This window comes from Epinephelus lanceolatus, chromosome 1 (genome assembly GCF_041903045.1).
Source record: "Epinephelus lanceolatus isolate andai-2023 chromosome 1, ASM4190304v1, whole genome shotgun sequence".
NCBI classification, from domain to species: Eukaryota; Metazoa; Chordata; class Actinopteri; order Perciformes; family Serranidae; genus Epinephelus; species Epinephelus lanceolatus.
The window spans coordinates 27,402,269-27,425,353 of NC_135734.1; the positions used below are offsets into that span (position 1 = coordinate 27,402,269).

At 37.2% G+C, this 23,085-nt stretch overlaps 1 protein-coding gene and 1 pseudogene across 3 annotated transcripts; one reads left to right on the forward strand and one right to left on the reverse strand.

Annotated features, from left to right (window-relative positions):
* Positions 1–4,831: 4,831 nt before the first annotated feature.
* Positions 4,832–17,339, reverse strand: LOC117256794 (uncharacterized; annotated as a pseudogene). Its single transcript, XR_013490128.1, has 5 exons — positions 17,260–17,339; positions 14,498–14,680; positions 14,078–14,365; positions 13,483–13,585; positions 4,832–5,718 (listed from the first exon to the last, which is right to left on the reverse strand). The product of XR_013490128.1 is annotated as an uncharacterized LOC117256794 (transcript).
* Positions 17,340–17,387: 48 nt separating this feature from the next.
* On the forward strand, positions 17,388–23,048 carry srsf3a (serine and arginine rich splicing factor 3a). Of its 2 annotated transcripts, XM_033626478.2 has the most exons (7): positions 17,389–17,537; positions 18,240–18,292; positions 19,611–19,815; positions 19,903–20,037; positions 22,117–22,140; positions 22,233–22,313; positions 22,426–23,048. In XM_033626478.2, the coding sequence occupies exons 2-7, from the start codon at positions 18,289–18,291 to the stop codon at positions 22,451–22,453; spliced, it is 477 nt and encodes a 158-aa protein (XP_033482369.1). In that variant the 5' UTR covers positions 17,389–17,537; positions 18,240–18,288; the 3' UTR covers positions 22,454–23,048. The 2 variants fall into 2 exon arrangements, with proteins under 2 accessions (XP_078024831.1, XP_033482369.1); XM_078168705.1 differs by lacking the exon at positions 22,117–22,140 and having other exon boundaries at positions 17,388–17,537.
* The last annotated feature ends 37 nt before the right edge of the window (positions 23,049–23,085 follow it).

The following is a 23,085-nucleotide window of genomic DNA, read 5'->3' on the forward strand; positions in this document are numbered from 1 at the left end:
GACGCGCGGTGAGACGGATTACTGTTTCTGTAGGAGACGGTAAAACCCCGCCTTTTTGTATTTTTGTTCACCGGGGATTTGAGCGTTTTATGTACAATTGCTGTAAGGTTTCTGTAACTTATGTGAAGGTAGGGATTTCGACAAAAGCTCATGATTGTATGCTTTTCATTATTATATGCCTACTGCTTACTATATAGTGGTAATTTTCCTTTTATTGTGACCATTTGTCAACACCGGTGTTTACATTACTGCAGTGTTTTCAGTGCTCAAACAAGTATTTACATCTCTTATATAAAAAGTTGCAACACTATGATGAAAAATACAAGTCATAATTTTGGACCAGAATAAAAGTAAACTACATTTAAGGATTAAAAGTCAAAGTTCTCACCAATAATTATATTTATACCTAATTTATCCATGTGTCATTATCTAATTTTTATTTTAAAGTATAATACATGTGTGAACTAATAACTTATAAACCTGCTTAAGGTATAATTTGGGGAAGTTTATTGTGTCATATTCAATGAGGTCTTATTTTGCAAGTCAAATTTCAGTCTGCCAAGAAAATATAGCCTACAGCTGTTTTGCACAAAGTGTGTCAAAACTGTCACCTGACTAAATATAGCCCTGTTACTTCCTACCTAAACTGATTCTGTAGCCTTGGTAAGTTTTCCCTCTCAGCAGTATTAGTAGTATTACACTGGGTCGGTGAAGATTGTCAGTCAGCCAGTTCATGGTGATCATAAGTGCTTTATCGTAGGCAACTGTACTTGCTTGAGTTGAAGGATACCCAGTGAACAGTTGCGTGAACGTTAGCTGTAGGATTGTCTGCATGGGTCAAGCAGTCTTCTTTACATAGTCTATGTGGAACATTCCTGTTTTGCGAACTACTGTCTGAGAACTACCGCAAAACTTTGATTCATAGGGGCTATTCAGGGGCTATTATTTGCTTAAGTCTCTGAAATCAACAGGTGTCTATATGGGGCAGTCCTTTAATTCCTTTCACACAAAACTGTTGCTCAGCAAACATCAGGAAACATAATCAAATTGTTTATTTAAACCACTAAGAATATTACTTGTATAAAAACTAGGCTTCAGATATGTCAATTATGAATCATTCATTTGATCTAGCTTCGACAGACAGCGCATCGGAGAGAGAAGATTAAGGCACCCGGCATACCAACACAACCCCACTTTGTCCTATTAAAACAATACTCCGTACAGACTAAAGAAATATGAATAACTTACAGGGTAATCGAGGAATGGACACATAATTTGAGGTAGCCAACAATCAGGTTTTATACATCCGAAGAACTCGGCAACTTGGCAACCAGACCAGGCGTCTAATTGACACAAGCATTTATTTGTCAAAATGTGTAGCCACACCAGGCTAGTAAAAGGGACTAGGTGTTTAATTGGGACAAGATTTTTAAAAATAAGTTTTACAGTACCAAAGTGTTTGGCAAACTACCGTAGGAAAACGCTGTTGCAATGCCCCGCTAACCGCTAAACTGTTCTGGGGACGTTTTGCCCTGACAGGGACGTTCTCAGAGGGTTCTGTTTGGGCTTGTATGCTTTGACTGGTAATAATGCTACTATTTACCATGGACACAGATGACAACACACACCTTTGACTATAGTGACAAATGTCTTCATCAGTTCACAGCTCAGTCCTCGCTCTCTGGTGGCGACAGGGCTAGGATTCTGTTTGCCCACAATGTAGATATATTGTACTAAACAAATAATAGTTTAAAACTTGATAGAGCACTTAAATTTAGTCAGGCTAAAACATATTTCATTTTAAAATTAGGCTGATAAAAAAAATCTCCATTAAAGTCACAACTGGATGTGTGATCGCACAGCTAATTTAATCTTTATATCCTAAAATCAGTTGTATTTCTTTCTGGATGATATATACTTTAGTAACAGTGTTCACCGGTAATATGAATTTAGTAGCAGTTCATTTTAATCCACCAGTTATTTATATCTCAGACATCTGGTGACCAAACACCAACAGGCTTTTGATCTACAGATGTAAACTTGTCAGCGTCTGTTGTCACCAAGACTCTTGATAAAGACATTTGGCTATCTGGTGCCCTCCTTGCCAAATGCTTGAGTTACTTCACATTATGTGCAGAGTCAGACAGAATGAATATGGACACAAGGGTAGCTTTGTGTGTAATGATACTAATACAGTATTAAGACTCCAACATTATGACCAGATGGTGCTACATGGTAGATATGTGGTGCTGGAGTAACTGATATGAAAACAAAACAATTCATATGTATATATTTCATCTATCAAAGACAGTTTAAGTAGTTAATTTTCCTTTTCTTTAGATGAGAATATCTCCACAGCACTTAAAATCATTTTCAATTTAGTGTATATTCAATGATTTTAGTCAGATCAAAATCTTTTTTGATCAAATTTACTGTTATGACGCATGTAACCTAGTTTTAAAACCAGCAAACGCTAAGTGATAAAGGTGGGGTTTTTATTTTATTCCTAATGTCCAAAATGGCAGGTTAACGCCTCAAAATGTTATTTACCTAAACTACCTCTGTAACTCTGCCAAAGTTAACCCAGTGAAGCCAAAAACACCTTTCACTAACATCAATAGGTCTAACGTGACCATTTGATTTATGTAACATTAGCTGTTAGCTAATGTCCACAATACGTTAGCACACCTTCAGCAATTTAAGCTAGCAAAATAAAGCAATGTTAGTATAAACTTAATATTTCTGACTGTTCCCAAACCTAAGACATGACATCAGCTTTATCGTTGAAAATATTTTTAAATTTCACGTTTTATACACAATTTTAATTTGGACATAATGTTAAATAACTTTGATGTAAGATCAATAAGCTAACATTAGCTTAGCTAGCTGATTAGCGTTAGCTAACATTAACAACAACAAACACAAGCTAGCTTGCGCTTATCTTATAAAACAAAGGTTTTGCAAAGATGTAAACTAATGTGAAAAATGAAGGGCTTAAAGGAAAATTTGTTATTAGAGTATGTCTTTTTTAATAATTATTTAATAATTCATTTAACTCTAAAGGTCAATAGCCGGGGTGCTGTTCTGTGGACTGGAGGGAATGCTAAACTGTTTACAGCTCGCTGAGAGAGGCACTGTGGTTCTGTAAAGGTTTTACTAAAATAACCTTCTGAGAATATTCCTAGAACTTTATTTAAAGGCTGCAAAACTATAATCTAAGGGGAACCTTTAGGGAACATGCCAGAAAGGTTACCTGCTTGCTAACTATAGTCCCTGTCAAACTGTGAAGTGATAACTTAAACTTGGTCCAGAGATTATGTGTCATTATGTCTTGTAATGTATAATACCAATACTGTTAATGAGTTCTTATTTTGACAAGTCAAATCTTATTCTGCACAGAATTAAGTTGGCCTTCAGCTTCAGAAACATACAGTAATTTCTCTGCAATTAAGTAGGCTTGCTTGAGTAAAGGAGGCTATGTAAAAACTGTAAGTTGAGTATGTTTTATTACTTCCTATCATGTTATTGATTTATAAGTAATCAAGGTATTAGACCTAACAGTAAAATTCAAAGTAGTGTTGAAACCAGAAGTATTTCTGGAGAAGTGTAATGCATCATATTTGATGTGCTTTTGTTTATCAAGTCACATCTCACAAATACTGTAATAAATACTGAGAGATTAAGTACTTACTGTCAAAGTGTTGACTGATAAGGTTAAGTAAGAAATCTGGTCCAAATCTTATGCGCAATTATTTCTTGTAATGTTGAGACACAGTACATTGCATTATGTTTTTGAGCTCTTGTTTTGCAAGTCAAATCTTAATATGCAAAGAGAGCTGTAAAGCTTTTCTTCCTGTAAAATATAGCCTACAATAATTTCCCCTAAAATGTCAAGTGAATGTACTTGTACATGTTAATACTTGAGTAAAGAGCCAGCATGTCAGAACTTAACTTAAATTAAAAAAAAATTGTTATTTCCAACCTAACATGTTACTATAGCTCAATTTCCCTTTGTGACTCATAAAACAAGAATTAGACCTAGCACTAAAATACAACTAAATATCAAAGTAAAAGTATGCACTGTGAAGAAGAAGTATAGTCCCCGTGTGAAATGACAACTTAAAGTTATAAACCTGGTCCAGGTGTTGTAATTACTTTATGTAATGATGGGAGATATAATACATCATATTCTATAAGCTCTTGTTTTGAAAGAAACGTTTGAAAGAAAGTATAGCATATCTGAAATATAATGGAAATTTTCAAGAACCACAGTTGTATTTAGGTTCAGCACTTAAATATGTTTATCTCCTTTCTAAATAACATGTTCTCACGTAACTGCTTATGACAAATGTGTCTTTTTTGTACCACAGTTGACAGTTCCTGCTAAAGTCATCAATACTGTCAGAACATTTTGGACTTTAGCAGGTTTGGATCCACAAGGCAGGTTTGTGATATTTATATTTTAAAATTAAAACTATAATCTGAGGGTTGTTAACTCCACAAGGTGATTCTTTGATCAACACACCTTGGACCAGAGGGCTGTCAATACCAGCCGTTGTAGTCATCACAAGGAGAAAAGAATTCAGAGAGACAATAGAGGCATAGAGGCATAGAGGAAGGCATAATTGTGGGAGTTACTGTTTCAACAGTTTTGAGGAAGGAAAAAAAAATGGCATAGATGCACATTATCCTGTTTTCAATGAAAAATCTGCTTAATTATCTGTTTAAATAAAGAACACAAGATGTTTGAAAATGAAAAATCATGTAAAGAATGTCTTTGGTGAAGTCAGACTTTCACTGAAACCAGACATATACATTTGGGGGGAGGTGCGAGAGCAGACGAATTTCCTATAAAAGTCATAGAGAATTTTTATGGCCTTGCCTCTGTGCGTTTGTGGTCTGAGGACACCAGTATATTATTATGTCAGCATAGGAAGTTTGCACTACAGCATGTTTTATGGCTGCTGCTTCTATTTATGTTCAGCATTAAAACGTTAAAAAAAAAAAAAACTTTAAAAATCTGGTGCAGACTCTTGATGTGAGAACCCTCTAATTGCTTGAACTGTGGTGCTCAGATAGTTAAAACTTTATTGCAGGTTTCTGGTGGGTGAATCCTGCAGTCAGAGGTGGTGAGGAGGACACTGTCTGACCGCTCTGCTGGCAGACAGCCAGGCAGCTATTGAAGGGAACATGATGATCCCGTTAATTATAAAGGTGACATAACACAAGTGAACCTGATTGTGCAAACCCACAGGGATGTTATCAGCCGGCTGAGTAATCTTCTGAGCAATCAGGAAGAAAGTAGGTTTCACACACTCTCGTATTAGAACATTTTATTCACGTTGCTAGAGAAAATAGTACAGACGCAGAATGACTGCGTGTTTGTGAGCTAATGACAACCAGCCCTCACCATGCACCACCACCTACCTGAAACCATTAACAATAAATACATAGATATATGAAAACTCATCAGGGCTCCGGCTCAGACAGAGTTTTGTTTATTTTCCCAAACCCTCCTCTGTGCTGCGGTGTCCTAGTAGCTTTGCTGGCACTTCCTCTCGTCTTGTATGCGCAAGTGGAGGTCAAAAATGAACTCAGCTGACCCGAGTTGAACTGGAATGCATGAATAGATTTCTATACTGACACATGGCCTGTGATGTTGTCTTCCTTCCTCAAACATCACGAACATCTTGTTTCTGTTGTGGTGACAGCAGCAACCTGGTAGGAAACAGGAAGGCTAAAGGTTAAATCAACAGTTTGTACCTGTTGCATAGGAGTATAATAAACATCTTTATACAGACTTATTATTCTTGTGTTGAGCTTTTTTACTACTCTGAGTAAGAGCTCAGTACTCACTCACTAAAAAGCTGTGTGTTTCATGTTAAAATAAACACACAAATAGCAGGTCTACTTGATAACTGGCTTACACATTTACTAAATATTGTATGAAGGACTAAAATCTGACAGGCAGTTGCGAAAATACGTCTGTCTGAGTGAGTGTCTTGGTGTAACCAGAAGCACGCGGTTGAGTTCATTCAGGGATACAGGCTGCACAGTCATCAGGAAGTGAAACAGAACAGAATGTGCTGTACTAATCTGATTGAAAAACACTGCCCTGAGTGGAGGCATGAGAAAAAAAAAAAAGATGTTTCATTTAAACAGCTAAAAGGAGAATCCTATGGCAGCAGGGGGATATGTACAAAGACAACAGAGTGAGCTTAACTCTTCATTTGGTGATACAAAAGACAAGTGGTGAGGATGAGGTTAGAAAAGACCTCACTCTCACACAAACATGCACGCTGCGACTAAAATAAAGCCGGGCAACATAATGCTCTTTGTTTGTGTTCTAGGCATCCGTGTTACGTACATGGGAGTAATCTCCTGAGTGATCCCTTTTATCCCTGAACTTTTTCCCCCTGAAGAAACAGTTCTTTACCGCTGTCTCTGCCAAGGACCCTAAATAAACGATTCCTCGCTCATGAAGAGAAACACAGTGCAACGGTGACTAACTGAGCAGATCCTTTTTTTTTCCACTTCAACTTGAACTTTAAATAACTGTATGTTTGTCTTGACAGGATTTGCGGCTCATTTTATATCCATCAATAATCAGTTGTGATGAGTTTACATTAAATAGATAGGCTGACAGAGGTGAAAGAAGTATTCACATATTTTAAGCCGCAATAGTACATACATGCTGCATTACAAGGAAAGGTCACACATTTAAAATTTCAGAAAGGCAACAAAGATTATTTAAACTAAAGTAAAAGTATTATCATGCATGCAGAATGGTCTGTTACAGTGGTACAGTAAATATTATTATAGTATTGGACTATTAAGTGTAAGAAGCATGTAATTTGTTATGACTGGTCGAGGTGGACCTAATTTTAAACTTTATACGGTTGAGTAATTTAATATATGAGAAGGAAATGTATCTAATAAGTTAACCATCTGTTGTGATTCAGAGAAATAAATGGAGTAAAAAGTACAACATTTCCCAACATCAACATTTCTGAAATAGGGTAAAGCAAAAATGTGAAGCGGCAGAAAAGTATTCAAGTGCAAGTGCCTTAAAATTTTACACAGTACTTGAGTGAGTGTACTTAGTAATATTCCACCATCGACACAGACATTTGAAAAGGTCAGCTGAGGAGGTTTTTGTCAGACATAAAAATGACCTGTATTCATTTACAATCTGCCTTTAACTTTAAGGGCTTTTTTGTGCGTCCCCTTAATGAGCAGGCTTTGTTATTTAAAAGCCTGAGCACTGGATTACTGTCATGCATAACTGGAGATGTGGGACTTCCAGATGTTTGGCTCCTTTTGTCTTGTCCGACTTTTTGTCAGTTCATACTCTGATCCTAAATGAACATTATTATCGAGGAACGTAACGCTAATGTTCCTTTGGAGACCCTCTTTAACGACTAGGAAAACACTTTTAACAGTGACTCATCTCAGTGATTTTTCCTGCTTTTATCAGAACATATTGAACAGATAAGATATTTCAGAGGTCAGCTGTAATATATGCTAAAAGAGTATAATCATCAGTACACAAAGGATCATAAATTTAAATCAGCAGCACTTTAAACAAAAACTGAATATTATAACCGCCAAGAAGGGAGGGTTTATCGCAGGTTCGTTGTATTAGACCGCATTAGTTCTAACTCGGTGTACCTAATAAACTGGTGTGCAGGTGTTCATGTTAGCCTAAATAACACATAAACCATGACATATTTCCTTTTTTTAACAATGCTTTCTGACCATTTCCGCATTTTGCCACTTTCTTCTCAGTGTAAACCCATTTTGTGGCAATGGGGAGGGTTATAACTTTAATACTTGTCTACATGTTGCAGATTAATGACATTAGAAATTTGATTTTGAAGTTAATGTTATTCAGGGTTTGTGAGACCCCAAGAGATGAGGAAGTAAAATCATTGTCACTGAGACATAATGAACTGAACTTGATACTGAAACAACTCTCTCCGTCTTGGCACAGGCCTTAACCTGTGCTAATGATGGTTATTATTCTTCTTTAAATGATCTGGCATCAGTCACATGGAAGCCGGGTACATAGTAATTGCACTGTAATTCTGTCACGTCAGACAACCCCTTAACCAAAGCTTGAGACACGTCTGAGTAATTGCTTGGCAACTAATTTGACTGCTTATAATGGTAGAGCCCTTACCCAAACATATTAAGAGAGTGACACTGTTAAGATAATTTCCACAAACAAGACACGTGATATGTTTGGGTTACAAAGGAGGATGCTTCAAAACAAAGTCAGTAGCACTGTTACTGACCGTGAAACGTGTTTGATTAAAGACTATATTTATATACAGTACCATAACATAAGTTACAAGGAGAGATTTCCACTTCCAGCACAGAGCACATAAAGATAAGCATTTTCTCTCATCATATGTTTCATTCTGCGATGTGACGAGTGACAGGTTCAGGGTCAGAGAGGTACAAACACGTCTGTTACTCACACCTCTTCCCCTGCTCAACGCTACTTACGGGAAGTGCACATACAGTATCTAACCACCCACCTGAACATGAACAAGGGGTCGTTTGTGGTGTTTTTCTCCTCTTGAGCAATAACAGTCCCGCTCTGTTGATTTACTTACGTTCCTTGCACAGTAATCACTACATGGCAGGCAGTAACTGCTAAAGTGCATGAATACAGTTTATGTTTCCTGTCAACATGAAACATGACAGCTAAATGATATACTGTCTGCGTCTGTACGGGCAATGCATTTGAAGAAAACATGACATAAATATGACAGGGATTTTTCTCAGACTCGCTATTTGGGCTGCCTGGATATTTGCAGTCACATCTCAATAATTGAAAATATTTTATTCCTCGTCAGATGTGGAAGAACTCGGATCCTTAACTCGAGTAAAAGTACAAACACAAAAATACTCTATCACAAGTAAAGGTAAAAGTGAATGCATTATAAGCTTCATTTACTTCAGCTGTTAAAAGTAATATTTGTTTCACAGAGAATCAGCCAATTGTGACTTATATGATAAATATTAAACTATCAATAATAAGGTTGGAACTACATTTGAATACTTTATATACAGTTATTATAGTATTAAACAAGGGGTGAGGTCCTTCACAAAGGGTCACAAGATAAATCTGTGGGGTCGTGAGATCATTAATGTGGTGAGAAAGAAGAAAAACACATTTCTGACTGCAACAAATTTGAATTCATTTTTCAGACTTTTCTATATTTTTAGCTTAGTTTTACCTCTTTGGGCCTAAAATAGTTATTTCAATGAAACAATGTGAGAAGTTTATATGGAGAATCTCTTTGGTGGAACTGCTTAACATCTAATAGACATCGGAAACATTAGACAGCTTTTTGTAAAGGGTGAGGTGCAGGACAAAAAGGAACACAACCTCTGATTTTTTTGTTAAAGGATTTATTGTTTTTCACGTACTGATAATGTTTTTAATGTAAACTTTTAATCTAGTGGAGTATAAAGTACCATTAAGGCTTGAATTACGACTTACATATGCATGGTAGGGCATGTAAAATTTCCCAAAATTCTCAACTCTACATTCAGTGGTGCACGCAACTTGGTACAAAACATGTTGTGCAGGATTGCCAACTCTCTTGCACTGATCATGACACTACCGGTCAAGCCAACCACTGCTTGGATTTTGATGTGCATCTATTTATGCTATTATGGTAGAGGTCCTTGGAGTGGCAAAAAAGGACATAGAAAGATGCACGTTAAAGAAACAATTTATTACACATCATATATTAAATGAGGCTTGTTGAATATGTGGCGTCACCAAGGAAGTCCTAATACAATAAACCTTTTCATAATAGGTTTGCGAAATGCAGTGGATTTCTGCTTCATTGCACATTAGTGTAGAGGGAAAGTTTGTTATAATGACACAGTAACATATTGAAAATGTCCTCATTTTTTTACTCTCACAAATTAAATGTATTTTCTTTCAGAGGTTTGTTAACATTTTCAATGTAATCCTGTTCAGGATGACCCTGACTACAACTATGTAAAATATGAAGCTACTTTACTGTACAGTTTTTGAGAAAACTAAATGGGAGGTCAGCTAGACTTACATTACAACATAATGAAGATTTCCTTGCAGTTGAACTTAGAAAAAAAAATGTTGCAGTGGTTTATCTGGCCAGGCTATGGCGGAAGTGCAGAGAAAAAAGAACTAATATTACAAATGGTGCTGTAAAACAATAGTAGTGCAGGTCATTTTAAAAGTTCCATGCACCAGTGCATGAAATAAAAGTTGTCAATGAGAAGACAGAGAAAGGCAAGAAAGGCACAGGAACACAGCATGACTGTCTATAGCTTATTATTGTCGACTTGCGCTCATGTAGTGTGTTACTGTGGCACTACTGTTGTACAGTGTTCATTTAATACATACATAAAGTGTGTACTCCTACCGCGTATACCTTTTAGTTCAGCTTCTGTCCAAAACTTTACTTTATTCTATTGGTTGTTTGTGATTTAAGGCTTTTTTTTGCTTTTATCTTTTCTGACATAGCTGCTGTAACCCTGAAATTTCCCATCAGGTTTAATTAACCACTCTCTCTACCTACTTATCTCTGCACAGAGTGTACTGGATGGTTCTGGTGATGGTAACAGGAGAAAATGTGCCTGCACAGTTAAAGTGGCTCACTGTGAGGAGGACAGAGACAATGTTGGCTGAAGGATTATGAAAGCTTGTGCAGGAGCAGAGCAGACTAAAGGCCTACTCTTCAGCATGTAAATTAGCCTGGATTCTCTTTATTTGTGTTGTAACCTCAGCAGTTATGTAATGGGTTATTGATTCACTATTACTGCAGGATGACTAAATAGTTTGTCTTTATAATAAATGCTGAGCACAGTTTAAAAGAGGTTGTTAGGGAAGTTGTTCTGATGTTCAGAGGGTAATGTTGTGCACCTGTTTGGAAGAATTAGAAAACATGTTTTTTTTTTTGGAAAGAATCAATCTGTTTTCTCAAAGAATGTCTGGTTAAAATTGTATGTTTTAGGGCTACTTTAAGTCTTCACTTACCTCCTAACATTTTCTTTAATTGCTCTTGTATAGTTTTACTTCTTCTACAATTAATATATACCTCTTTTTTTGTTTATTCTTATTCTTATTTTTGTTTATTCTGTTCTGTTCTGTATTCTGTTGAATTCTCAGTTAACCTGTTCTTATTTCTGTCTTTGCACTGCTGCAACATATGAATTTCCCCTCTATGAATCAATAAAGCTTCTCTTCTCTTAAGATACTCTGTATTTATTGTATTGTGTGTCTCCTCCAGTACAGTAGATGGCAGTATGTGCATCCAACATTCACCAATACACACAAAAAAGAAAGGCAACTGTGGGCAAACAAGGGATTTGAGGGAATATAAATAGTACAGTAAAGACAAAAACACTAGTTTGAACAATAGAGGTTTACTTAATCAGCAATAATATTGATGACTTTGCTTAAATTAATAATTTAGTTTAATTTTATTCTTACAAGTTTTTAAATGTGATAGAGTTTGAAGATGTATACTTCAATCTGTTTGTTTAAATGTAACATAAGATGGTAATTTCATGATGAATTTCATTTTATTTATGTTAAATCTGGCTAAAATAATCAGCAAATTAATGACATATCAGGTCATTGCTGGAGAAATCAGGATTGTTGGATATTAATAGCCAATCATGTTCTTTAAATAAAATTTCCCTATCAAAATATGTTTTAAGATGCAACTGAAACTCAGCTGTCACATGTACACACTGAATAAACAAAGCGTTTCCCCCATGTGTTTACGCAAAGAGCATTTGTCATTTATATTAGGAATGTACTCATAAATATTGCAATTAACCAGGTGACACTAGTGTATGATTTAAAATAACAGCTCTTTGATTCAGGCACCACATATTTGTAGGGGAAAGTAAACACAGTATTTCATGTTCTGCCATCAAGGGCTCACTCTGTCCATTTATATTTATATTTATCTAATAGGCATTAATGCTCTAAGGTATTGTTGATTTTTTTGTCAAATATGGAAATACCATCAATAGTTATGTTGTAATTGGCTAGAGTAACAATGTCATATCTATCTGACTTGTAACATGATAAGCATATAAGACCAGATGATGCTTCATTCATTGCTGTACTGTGGTCATGTTGGGAGACAGTTACACTGTATCTCTCTATAAAATCCTCCTTTGACTACAGGAGCCTGTCACAGTTGCATCACTGTTTTACAAGCAGAAGTTGTTGTTTAACCGATCTTCAAATATAATGTTTTGTTTCTGTATGTGATACTGAAAACGTGAAAAACATTTGTGAGAAGAACAGTTCTGTGTAAACAGAAGGGGCCAACATATATGAGCTTGACTATTACAAGTTGGAGAGTTTGGAAGTTTAACGACAGCATAAGGGCACATTAATAAAAAAATTTAGACCACCCACTATTTTAAACAGAAGGTTTGGGATAATATTTCACGTGCAATCTTGATCTTTTGGAAACCTTTTGATCCGGTTGATCTTGTAAATTTGAGTGTGGAGTATTTGACAGAGTTGGCAGTTCAGCGTGTCGAGACACCTTCAGAACTTTTCAAAGTATGACTTTTCTAAACACCTGTATCTAATAAAAATAAATGCATGAATAGTGGAGGACCTATTTCAAATTGGTTAGAATATAAATTTAAGGGGTCTGGTATTGGTACTGGTGTTGTAATCTTTTAAACAATACCCAGCCCTGCAGGTAGCTGAGGACTGACATCACACTAGCCATTTTCATCCGCTTAACCAGGGCCAGTCGCGGGGGCAGCAGGCCAAGCAAAGCACCCCAGACGTCCCTCTCTCTAGCAACATTTTCCAGCTCCTCCTGGGGGACCCCAAGGCGTTTCAAGGCCAGGTGAGATATGTAATCCCTCTAACGTGTCCTGGTCTACTCCAGGGCCTCCTACCAGTGGGACGTGCACGGAACACCTCCAATGGGAGGCGCCCAGGAGGCATCCTGATCAGATGCCCCAACCACCTCAACTGACCCCTTTTGACTTGAAGGAGCAGAGGCTCTACTCCGAGCTCCCTACGGATGTCCGTGCTCCTTACCCTATCTCTAAGGCTGAGCCCAGCCGCCCCACAGAGGAAACACATATCGGCTGCTTGTATCTGCGATCTCATTCTTTCGGTCACTACCCAGAGCTCATCACCATAGGAGAGGGTTGGGATGTAGATGGACACTAGCGATATTCTCAAATGAAAAGGGTACCATGTCAGAGACCTCAGCTGGTACTGTGTATAACATGTCCCAAGTGTCACCCAGTGCTCTGATGTTGACTGCCCATGAGACCATGAGACAACGGACCATGAGACAGTGGAAAACACTATGGTAGTGAACCACACCCAGGTTGTTGTTCCATCCACGAAGTATTAATGAGTTGTTTTTTTACAATTGAGAAAAAAAAACTAAGCCTTCTCTCTTAATAGCATGGTGCACTTACACATCAGCTCATATATGAGGCCCTGGTGGAAAAACGAAGCTCCAAATGATCCTGGCTGAAGCCATGTGTGGACGCAGCAGCTCTGGTACCATCAGGGTCCATACTTCAATGTTGATGACAAAACCAGTCACAGACAGATTCTTTTGAAATATGAAAAAATGTCAGTATGCAAATACTTGCTGTATAAAACCTTAGTCTCATGATGTTAAACAGCGTTAAAGTGAATATCATTATACGGCTTGGACTTGAACATACATGGGAAAAAGACACGGTAAAGAAATCTGAACCCTACAGGGAACTATTTTTGGAGTAAGTAGAACAAAACAGTGTATGCAAGCACATGGCAAATTGAGCATGTGGAACTGTTAGATAACGTGTGTGTATTTTTACAGAGTTGGTATGACAGTGTTAAAATGTCCGGCACTTAGAAAGCATGAAATGAAATGATCTGGATAAAAGCTCAATTGCATTACATCAGCTTTGGTTAGACTGCAATCTAAAATTGTGTAATGACACTACAATTAAACCACTACTAAATTATAAATGTTACACTTGCTTAATCTGTTGAAGGAAGGGGCTGAGCAGTTCAACATACCAGAGTAGAAGTCAAGCTTCTGCTGCAGTATCTCTCTATTTTTGTGTTTTAAATCCTCTTGCAGGGACTTTGCTTCTTCTTGTGCCTTCTTTCCCAATCCGTGGCATTTCTTAGGTCCTGACACAATTTACCTTCTCCTGAGCTTCAGTTACTTGTCTTTTAACTTCAGCTGGGTCAAGGGCATACTAATACTGACTCCTGAAGGTCCTCTGACAGCTGATCATCAACATCAGGACATTCTGCAGCAGCTTTTCGTTAGGTCCCGCTTGACCTGGATCTACTGGACACCTGGAGATAAAGTAGAAAACACTTAGAGTATTCATGTAGTTATAGTTTGTAAGCAAATGTGTATGTGAGAGATAAAGATCACACGAAAAGTTGTCATTGTTTATATAGAAACAATTTCTTAATGATACCAACTTTCCAAAGATGGTCAGGAAGTGACATGGTCACTCCCTCCTTTAGACGAGTTTTCTGTCTAGTCATGTCAAAGTCTTCAGCCTTGAAGTGACAGCTGCAGAGAACTCAACGGTCATTTCCTCAAAGTCCCTTCTCCTCAAAAGTGCTGTCCATGCTTGTCTTTTGATCTTATGTTTTGGAATCCTGTGCACAAACCAAGTCCGTCTGAAAATACACGATGCAATTTTGCATGCAACAACGAGACACAAGAACACGTATTACAGCTTAAGTCCACACTGTAAAAATGTGAATATCTGTCAAGCATAATCCAAGCATGCTGTTCCACTTTATATACTTCATATCCACCCAACCTCATCATGTATGTAAACAACCTGTTACATCAGTGTTTATAGAAGTCAAGTGTTGTTCACCTTGTTTAGCTTTGTTGTTCTTGTTTTTTGTGTGTGAACACATACACTGACCAGCCAAAACAGTGCAACCCCCAGTGTGTGAAGAGTACAACACTAATCATCTTGTACAACTGAAGCTGATCTGTGCATGACTCAAAGTCCTTGAGCTTCAGAATTGCAGTCTCATGCTGAGTAGGTGTTTATTCAGTCCATTTTTATTGCATTATATGAGAACAGAGATTTGTTTAACTGCCAAGAAAACATATTGGCCAGTCTCAGGCACTCCATTAATAATGGGTGTGCTGGTTCATGTTGGTCTATAGCCCTAACAGGGTAGAGAACTTTGAGCTAAGTTAGCCTTAGCTCTATGAGTGATCCAGATTTAGCTCGCTAACCTTCTACGCAGAACTTTTACAACTAAATCAAATATGTTTTTACATAGTTTTTTTTAAAGATATTTTATGGGCATTTTTTGCCTTTAATTGACAGGACAGTGAAGTGTGAAAGGGGGACAGAGAGAGTGAGAGACATGCAGCAAAGGGCCACAGGCCGGAGTCGAACCCGGGCCACCACTGCAACAGCCTTGTACATGAGGAGCCCGCTCCACCACCAAGCCACCGACGCCCCGTTTTTACATAGTTTTGATCTGAGCTTTTGTCTTTATAATTAAGCCTGGCAGGCTTAATTATAAAGACAATAGCTCAGATCAAAACTGGAATATGGAATGTGTGACAAGCAGATAAACATCATGAAACATGGGAGGAAAAGGCCAGAAGTGAAAGTTATGCTCAAGCTACGCTACTCTTTTTTATGAGAAAAGAATATGTGTGTGTGAAAAAACCTTCAAATCATATAACATAACAATAATATATAATAACATTTGCCTAATCACTAAAATCAACAGGCCTTAATTTGGGACAGGCCCTTTTCCTTCCATACAAAACTGTTGTTCAGCAAAGGATATACAATCAAATTGTTTCTTTAAACCAGTATGAATATTGTATAAAAAAATAGGCTTCAGATAAATATTTATTAAGAATCATTCATTTGATCTAGCTCTGACAAACAGAGCATCAGATAGACAGAGTTACAGCACTCAAGGATTACAGCACCCAGCATACTGGCACAACACCATTTTATCCTGTTCAAACAATACTCTTGGATATACAGCTTGGATTAAAAACCCTTTTAAAATCGTTTGATCTGAGGACCCTTACAGACTAATAGACTATGAATAACTTACAGGGTAATCAAGGAATGGACACATAATTAGAGGGAGCCAACAACCTGCTTTTATACAGCTGAAGAACTTCTATTAAAAAAGACCAGGAGTCTAATTGAGACAAGCCTTTATTTGTCTAAATGTGTAGCTACACTGGGCTAATAAAAGGGACTAGTAATTATTTTAAGCAACACAATCTGAACTGTTTTATGTGCAATGACTATATATATATATATATATATATATATATATATATTTTACTCATTTTACTGTGCACTTTATACTGTATTTGATGCTGCCAATCCCTCTACAGGTGCCTTAGTACTATTTTATTATTTTAGTATTTATTCCCTTTAATGGTCTGGATTTTATCTTATTTTTATGTATTTATTTTATTGTGTAACATATTGAGTGAGTGTTTCTTTGTCAGTGTGTGAAGCTCCACTGAAACAAATTCCTATCAACATGTCGATTTGGCAATAAAGTATTGAATCTTGATTTATATATAATTAATTATATTTTATATATATACCAGACAGTTTAACATAGCCTATAAAATAATTGAAGTCTATCTTAATTTTTGAAGTTGATTACTTTGCACAGAGGACATGGTGAAATTGAGCACATAGAGACAACCACAAAAGCTCAGGAAAAACAAAAAGTATTTTAATGTGTATTATTCTGTGTTTACGTGATAAGGAAGACTTTAATCTACAGCCAAATTTAAGCAGTTCTTAATATAATATTTGACGCATTTTAAAAGAAAATGTGAGTAGATAATACATGGGGACAGAGATGTTGCTGTAACGTTGATGTTTCATGCTGCAGTGCACCTGCTAACGTTACAATTCGGGCATGTAAAAGATTGTATGTAACGTTAATATGATCGTCATGAAACAGGTGTGAACAAACACTTTAGATAATTAAGGACGACTTAACTCAATAAAGTATGGGTTAAATTAGAGGGACATAGCCGACTGATAAATATAACCGTTTTCTTACTGACAGAAGTTCATCCTATTATTTTCTTCACCTGACATAAGTTAGCTTAAAGTCGTAATGGGACAGTCACTTGAAATAGATAGTTGTGATGGGCTATATCAAACTCAACTCGTTCCTGACAGTATAATTATTGTAAAATAATTTCTCACCTGTGAAATGTGTCTCCCTGTGGCTTGTTTTTGATTTTTCTATCATTAGTAAATCCCATGACAGCACTGAGGTCTGGCATTTTCTATTTTCTATTTTCAGCCCAACAGTTCGGGACCTGCTCCAACATGGCAGCGGCAGAGAACCGGAAGTAGCGCGTGATGTAGCGTCTACGTGTATATATCTACGTATGACTGCTCACAACAGACAAGCTAACCTAGCGACTGAGAGCCGTGAAATCTGCCGCTAACGTTTCTATCGAACTGCAGACACAACAAAGGTGAGCTACATGTCTTAGACATATTAAACTGCTTGTGTCCATTCACGTAATGTATAATGTAACGTCCGTTGGTGTGCTGGTGGGCTCAGTAATTTTCTTCCTAACCGTTTCGTCGTGATAAATGTAAAATTTGCTAGCCTATGCTGCTACATGCTGTTCTAGCTAACTAAGCTAACGTTAGCGTCAATGTTTGCTAGGCTGTTTTGGGGGATTTGGGAATCACTGCAACATAAATATTTGGCAACTTAAGCTCGGTTAGACGCGGAAGTATGAGGTTTGTGTAACGTTAGTGATAATGTTTACCGGGAAAATGTGCGTTTTAAACTAACCAAGAGCATGTAAAGACAGGTTAATGATTACCTGGTCGCCGATACGCATGAGCTAACATACTTTTGGTTGCAAGCTAAAGCTAGCTGGTTAACGTGCAGCCAACGTTAGCACTCTGCTATGTAGGGCTATATGATCCAATAATGGGGTCCAATTTGTTGTAGTCAATACCCGGCCAAATCTGCGTGCTAATGTTTAATGTAGAAAATTTAATAGCAGTAAATAGGCCTCTTTCCCAGAGGCGGAGAATGGAATGCCTTGTCAAGATGAACATAGATACCAGGATTTCCTTTATGGACAGTGAATTGTGACAATTGTTTATGTAGCTAACACATTTGTGTGGCTGTAACATTTTCTGACTGACTCTCCTTTCAGGCACCTCTGTCTGTAAGGCTCTAACAAGTGGATATTTAAAGCTGGTGAAATGAGTAAGTTTCGGTCATTTGTTAATCTGATTTCTCGATGTTTCATTGTTGCTCCCGCTCAAAACACTAGGGTGTTTCCCCAGGGAAATTCTTTCGCTGAGGTGATAAGCCTAAAGCTTGACACACCCAGTTTCATTATTAGTTTAGTTATTGGATGACTGATCACACCTAAGTCACATTCATTAAACATATGGCATTTGCTGTGTGTAATTAAACACAGGGAGACTGACTTACTCTATTTGGAGCATTAATATAATTAATGTAGAATTAATATTAAAATTAAAGAATTGGTAACAGATAACATTCATCATGAAAGGTTGCAGTTATATACACAAATTATGCAAGAAATTCAAGATAGGTATCCTTCAAGTGTTCATGAGAGAGTATCATGCCGTCAGTGCTTATGCCCTGTATTGTGTGTATATTTAGTGCAGTTTTTAAGTGGTTTTACTTGAGATGGACATGCTATTAATTAGGCGATTCTGGGTTATTATTACCATGATCTGAGACACTAAAATATCCCTGCAATAAATGCTGTGCAGAAATAATGCCTTGCATCATTTTCTTGCAGTTATTACCTTTGGCTGCATCACTAGTGTCATCTTAGAGGAGCACTTAAAGCACTAGGGGCTCATGATATAAATATAGTACAGTCACCCATATTCTAAATAGGGATGGGTATTATAAATGCTGTCTTCTGTGACAGTAGTGTCGGGACACCAGTCTAACTTTTACACTGCTAGCAACGGTCAGACCAGTACGTGATTTGGTTACACCTTTTTTAGAATTATTATCATCTTTGATTCCAAAGCTTGTCCCTGTCTGTGTAGCACATGGGGAAAGTTACACTGGCATTTATGTTTCAATGTCAACCCAAACCAAGATCTTAGTTATCCAATATCATGGTTCTTCATGATGTACATGCACATAACATGCTATGCATAGGGCACCAAGTGCTAGCAGGGGTACTAATGAAAATGATCATAATGCATTTGCATGAATGTGACCTTGTGAAACTTTAATTTGCATACTCTCAAATTTTGGTTGCAGTCTGGATTTTTGTGGTTTGAAATATCTCAATACAAAATGCAGAAAGGAAACTCACAAGCTGTGTACATGCATTTCACAAGTAACATTATTAGATAATGCAAAATAAGTTATTAGGAAATGTAAATATAAAAAATATATTTGTTGAGCACTTTTTACAGATATAAGTTACAAAGTGCTTTACATAGGCATTACAAAACAAGGAAAGATATTTTAGAAGATGATGTGACCACCTGAACCATATGCCTCCATGTTTGTGTCTCTCTTTTTTCAGGCCACAATGACCAGTTTCCCCTTGACTGCAAGGTTTATGTTGGGAATCTAGGAAACAATGGAAACAAGACAGAGTTGGAAACTGCTTTTGGGTACTATGGCCCCTTGAGAAGTGTTTGGGTTGCCAGGAATCCCCCAGGCTTTGCTTTTGTAGAGTTTGAAGATCCCAGAGATGCATCCGATGCTGTGAAAGAACTGGATGGAAGGTAACTAATTTAACACCGTAATCAAAATTTTCTCTATTTTCTTTTACTTTTTTTGGCACTTTCCCACTCGTGATGATTTGTGCTCAGAAACATGTGTGGCTGTCGAGTGCGTGTTGAGTTATCCAATGGGGAAAAGCGCTCAAGGAGTCGGGGCCATCCTCCATCCTGGGGTAGACGCCCTCGCGATGATTTTAGGCGACGTAGTCCTCCAGTCAGACGCAGGTATGTATTTCCTACTTGACTCATGAGTCACTTTATTTGTTTACATACAGTCTCATTGTGTGCAGTGTTTTTCTAAAGCACGAATGACAAAGCTGATTTACAATCCCCACACACTGTAAGCATTAATTTTTTTTACTCTATCTAAATATAAGTTCATTTGGTAAAGTCATTTAAATCTGCCAACCTCCCACACTGGCAAATAATCTCTTATATCTTTAGATCTCAGACCTATTGAAGCTTAAACCAAAGCCAAAACCAAGTAGGAGGTGATTGGTAGTTGCTGTGACCTAAATTTTATTGTTAGAGCTCTTAGTGCTGTTAAACATGATAGTAAAATAATATTATTATTATTAGCACACATACAAAATGAGTTCATCAATAGATAAAATTTGGATCCAGCTGCTTTGGGATTTGATTAATAGGTGTCATTCCCTTTTCTCAATATGTTTAAAAAAATCTTAATTTACAGGAGTGACACTTTATAACAAACTTTCTTCATTATTTCATTGTTTTCAAGGTGTTTTGTCGTTTTGTTTTGTTTTTTTTTTTTTTTGCTAAGTCCAAAGGTAGCTTATGTTAGCATTTGACTATTGATGAACTCTTATAACAATATGTTTGTTTAAAAAAAGCAAGCAACAAAACAGGCTCTGTCAGAGTGCTATTGCTTTACGGGGACATCTTAAGAGGCACTTTTTGCAATTCATCATCAAGCAATCATTCTCATAGGTACTTTCTAGAATTACATTCTGCAGGTGTAAATTTTGTTTTCTTTCTGAGTTCAGTTGCCATCTATTAATAAAACTGAACCCCGTTGCAGAGTCACCACCACGCTTCTCACCATCTGAGTCAGTCAACTAGTCTTCTTTCAGCATCATGTGACTGCTGACCAGGGAGCCCCAATCAGCTTGGCTGGTGTTGTCACATGACCAAGGCGCACCGCCAGTCGTCAGGTTCCACCAACCTTTTGGTCCCTGAGCATGCAGTTCCCAGCATCCTCCTCTTCTTCCTCCAACTTTAACCCAATCAACAGCGGCCCACTTCACATTATCAACCAATCGGCGTCTTTACTCTCTCTATTCTCCACACAACTGCTGTATCAGCGGGAACAGCCCTTGGCTTACATCCCTTCCCATCCTTCCCCCCAAAAAAGGCAGGGAAAATCTACAACTACCCCTTCCAACCAGCCACCAAGCAACTTCATATCTCCAACATTTGCATCATGTGGCAAATCCTCTCGGCAATTCGACTTCCCTCACCATCAGTCTGGCTTCCTTGCGTCATTTCTATCTTGTCCAAATCCCCCCAAATAGTAAGTTGCTTTTATCCTGCTCTTTGTAGTTTGTATGCTTAATCTAACCATAAAAGGTGCTTGACAGTTTTCCCAGAGCAGTTATGTAATTTAGAGAAAGCTGCAAAAATCTACACATCAAAAGATGTGGTCAAGGAACTTAACTTTCAGTGTTCAATTTTTTATATGCAAAAAATTAACTACATTTGGATGTTCACTGGGCATAAGAGTGCAATTTCATGGCTCGACATTAGGCCACCTTTAGTGATATCCATTGGAGAAAAGAAGTGAAGATGATCACAGTCTGTTTGTGATCACATCCACAGTATGGAGCAATTTAATTTTATCCTGGACCTTTTGTAGATCATTGTGCACAAGCTGTATGCCTCCAGTGTTTAAAAGCAGTATTTTACGTCCTCGCAGCAGGCAGCAGATAGATGATCTGATGTTTTGCGCTTGTCATAATTAAGTTGTAATGTATTTTTAGTGGTATTTGTCCCAGGCAAGCCTTAATGTCGAGCCCTGATTTTGTCCTATTTTCTGAAATCTGGCTCCATGATTGGTGCTCATTGGACAAAGTTTCCTTTTAATGAGTTGATCTTGATGCAGTTCATGGATGCAGATGATCCTTCTATTAACAGACAAGGGACTACGTGTAACCACGTTTCCACGAGTAATCCATGTCTCTAAGGATCAAGAATACCAAAGGTTTCATTAGTTATGGGAAAGTTGAATTCTACATACTAAATATTTTTTGCCTCATTTTTTTTTTTACTTCACCTACACTATAGGAGGAGAAGCCGCAGTCGCAGCAGGTAAGCTTATAACGGTTTTTATTTCAACTCTGCATTTGTTGATAATTAATGATAAAATTCATCTTTATTGTGTTTTTGGTTTGGTTAACCAGGTCTCTTTCAAGAGACAGAGGCAGACAGCGGTCTCTCTCCCGAGACAAGAAATGCCAAAGATCCATCTCACGGTCAAGGAGGCAAGTTTAAGTGTTAATGATAATCATCATACTGTAACCTAAGACCTAATGTTACTGCTAAATAATTTTAATGATCATTTTGCACTTACTCACTTAATTGTTTACTTTTCAGTCGTTCCCGTTCTAACGAAAGAAAATGAGGACCTCAGACAATGGTTCATCTGCAGGATCTCACCATGGTTAGGAGGAAAAACAATTTTTTTATAGCCATGTTTTCTTTTCTCGAGAGATGGCTGAGTTACATATTGTGTAATGGAAGTCCGTTGAATTAACAACAAAGGACCTAAGTCTTTTCTTCTGAAGTAAATTCTGTCTTACCCTGCATGTTTAAAATGATATACTGGATTTAGTTTGACATTACCATCCTGTTTTTAAACTGTTGAATTAAAGCTCATGTTGTGTTTTTTTTTATTTGTTTTTGTTTGCTTTTTTAAATTCTTTGTTTTAGATGACTGGCAGTGGGTTATTGTGAGATGCACCACCAGTTAAAAGCATACTTCATACCAGTGACAGAAATGAGACTGGCAACAAATGTTAAATACTGGTGCTGTTATTTTCAGGCTATTCTTTAAGCCAGAAACATGTTCTGTAATTCTGTATTTTACCTATGTCAATTTTGCCAAGAAAGGCATTTACTCTATTCAACTTTGCTTGATTCTCTGAGCTCTGACAACTTGTGCTGCTGCAGTTAAAAAAAAAAACTTGTTCAATAAATGGTTTTCCAAGGTGACTAAATCTCCTCTTTTTCTTTTCTGTTTGGATAGTTACAAAA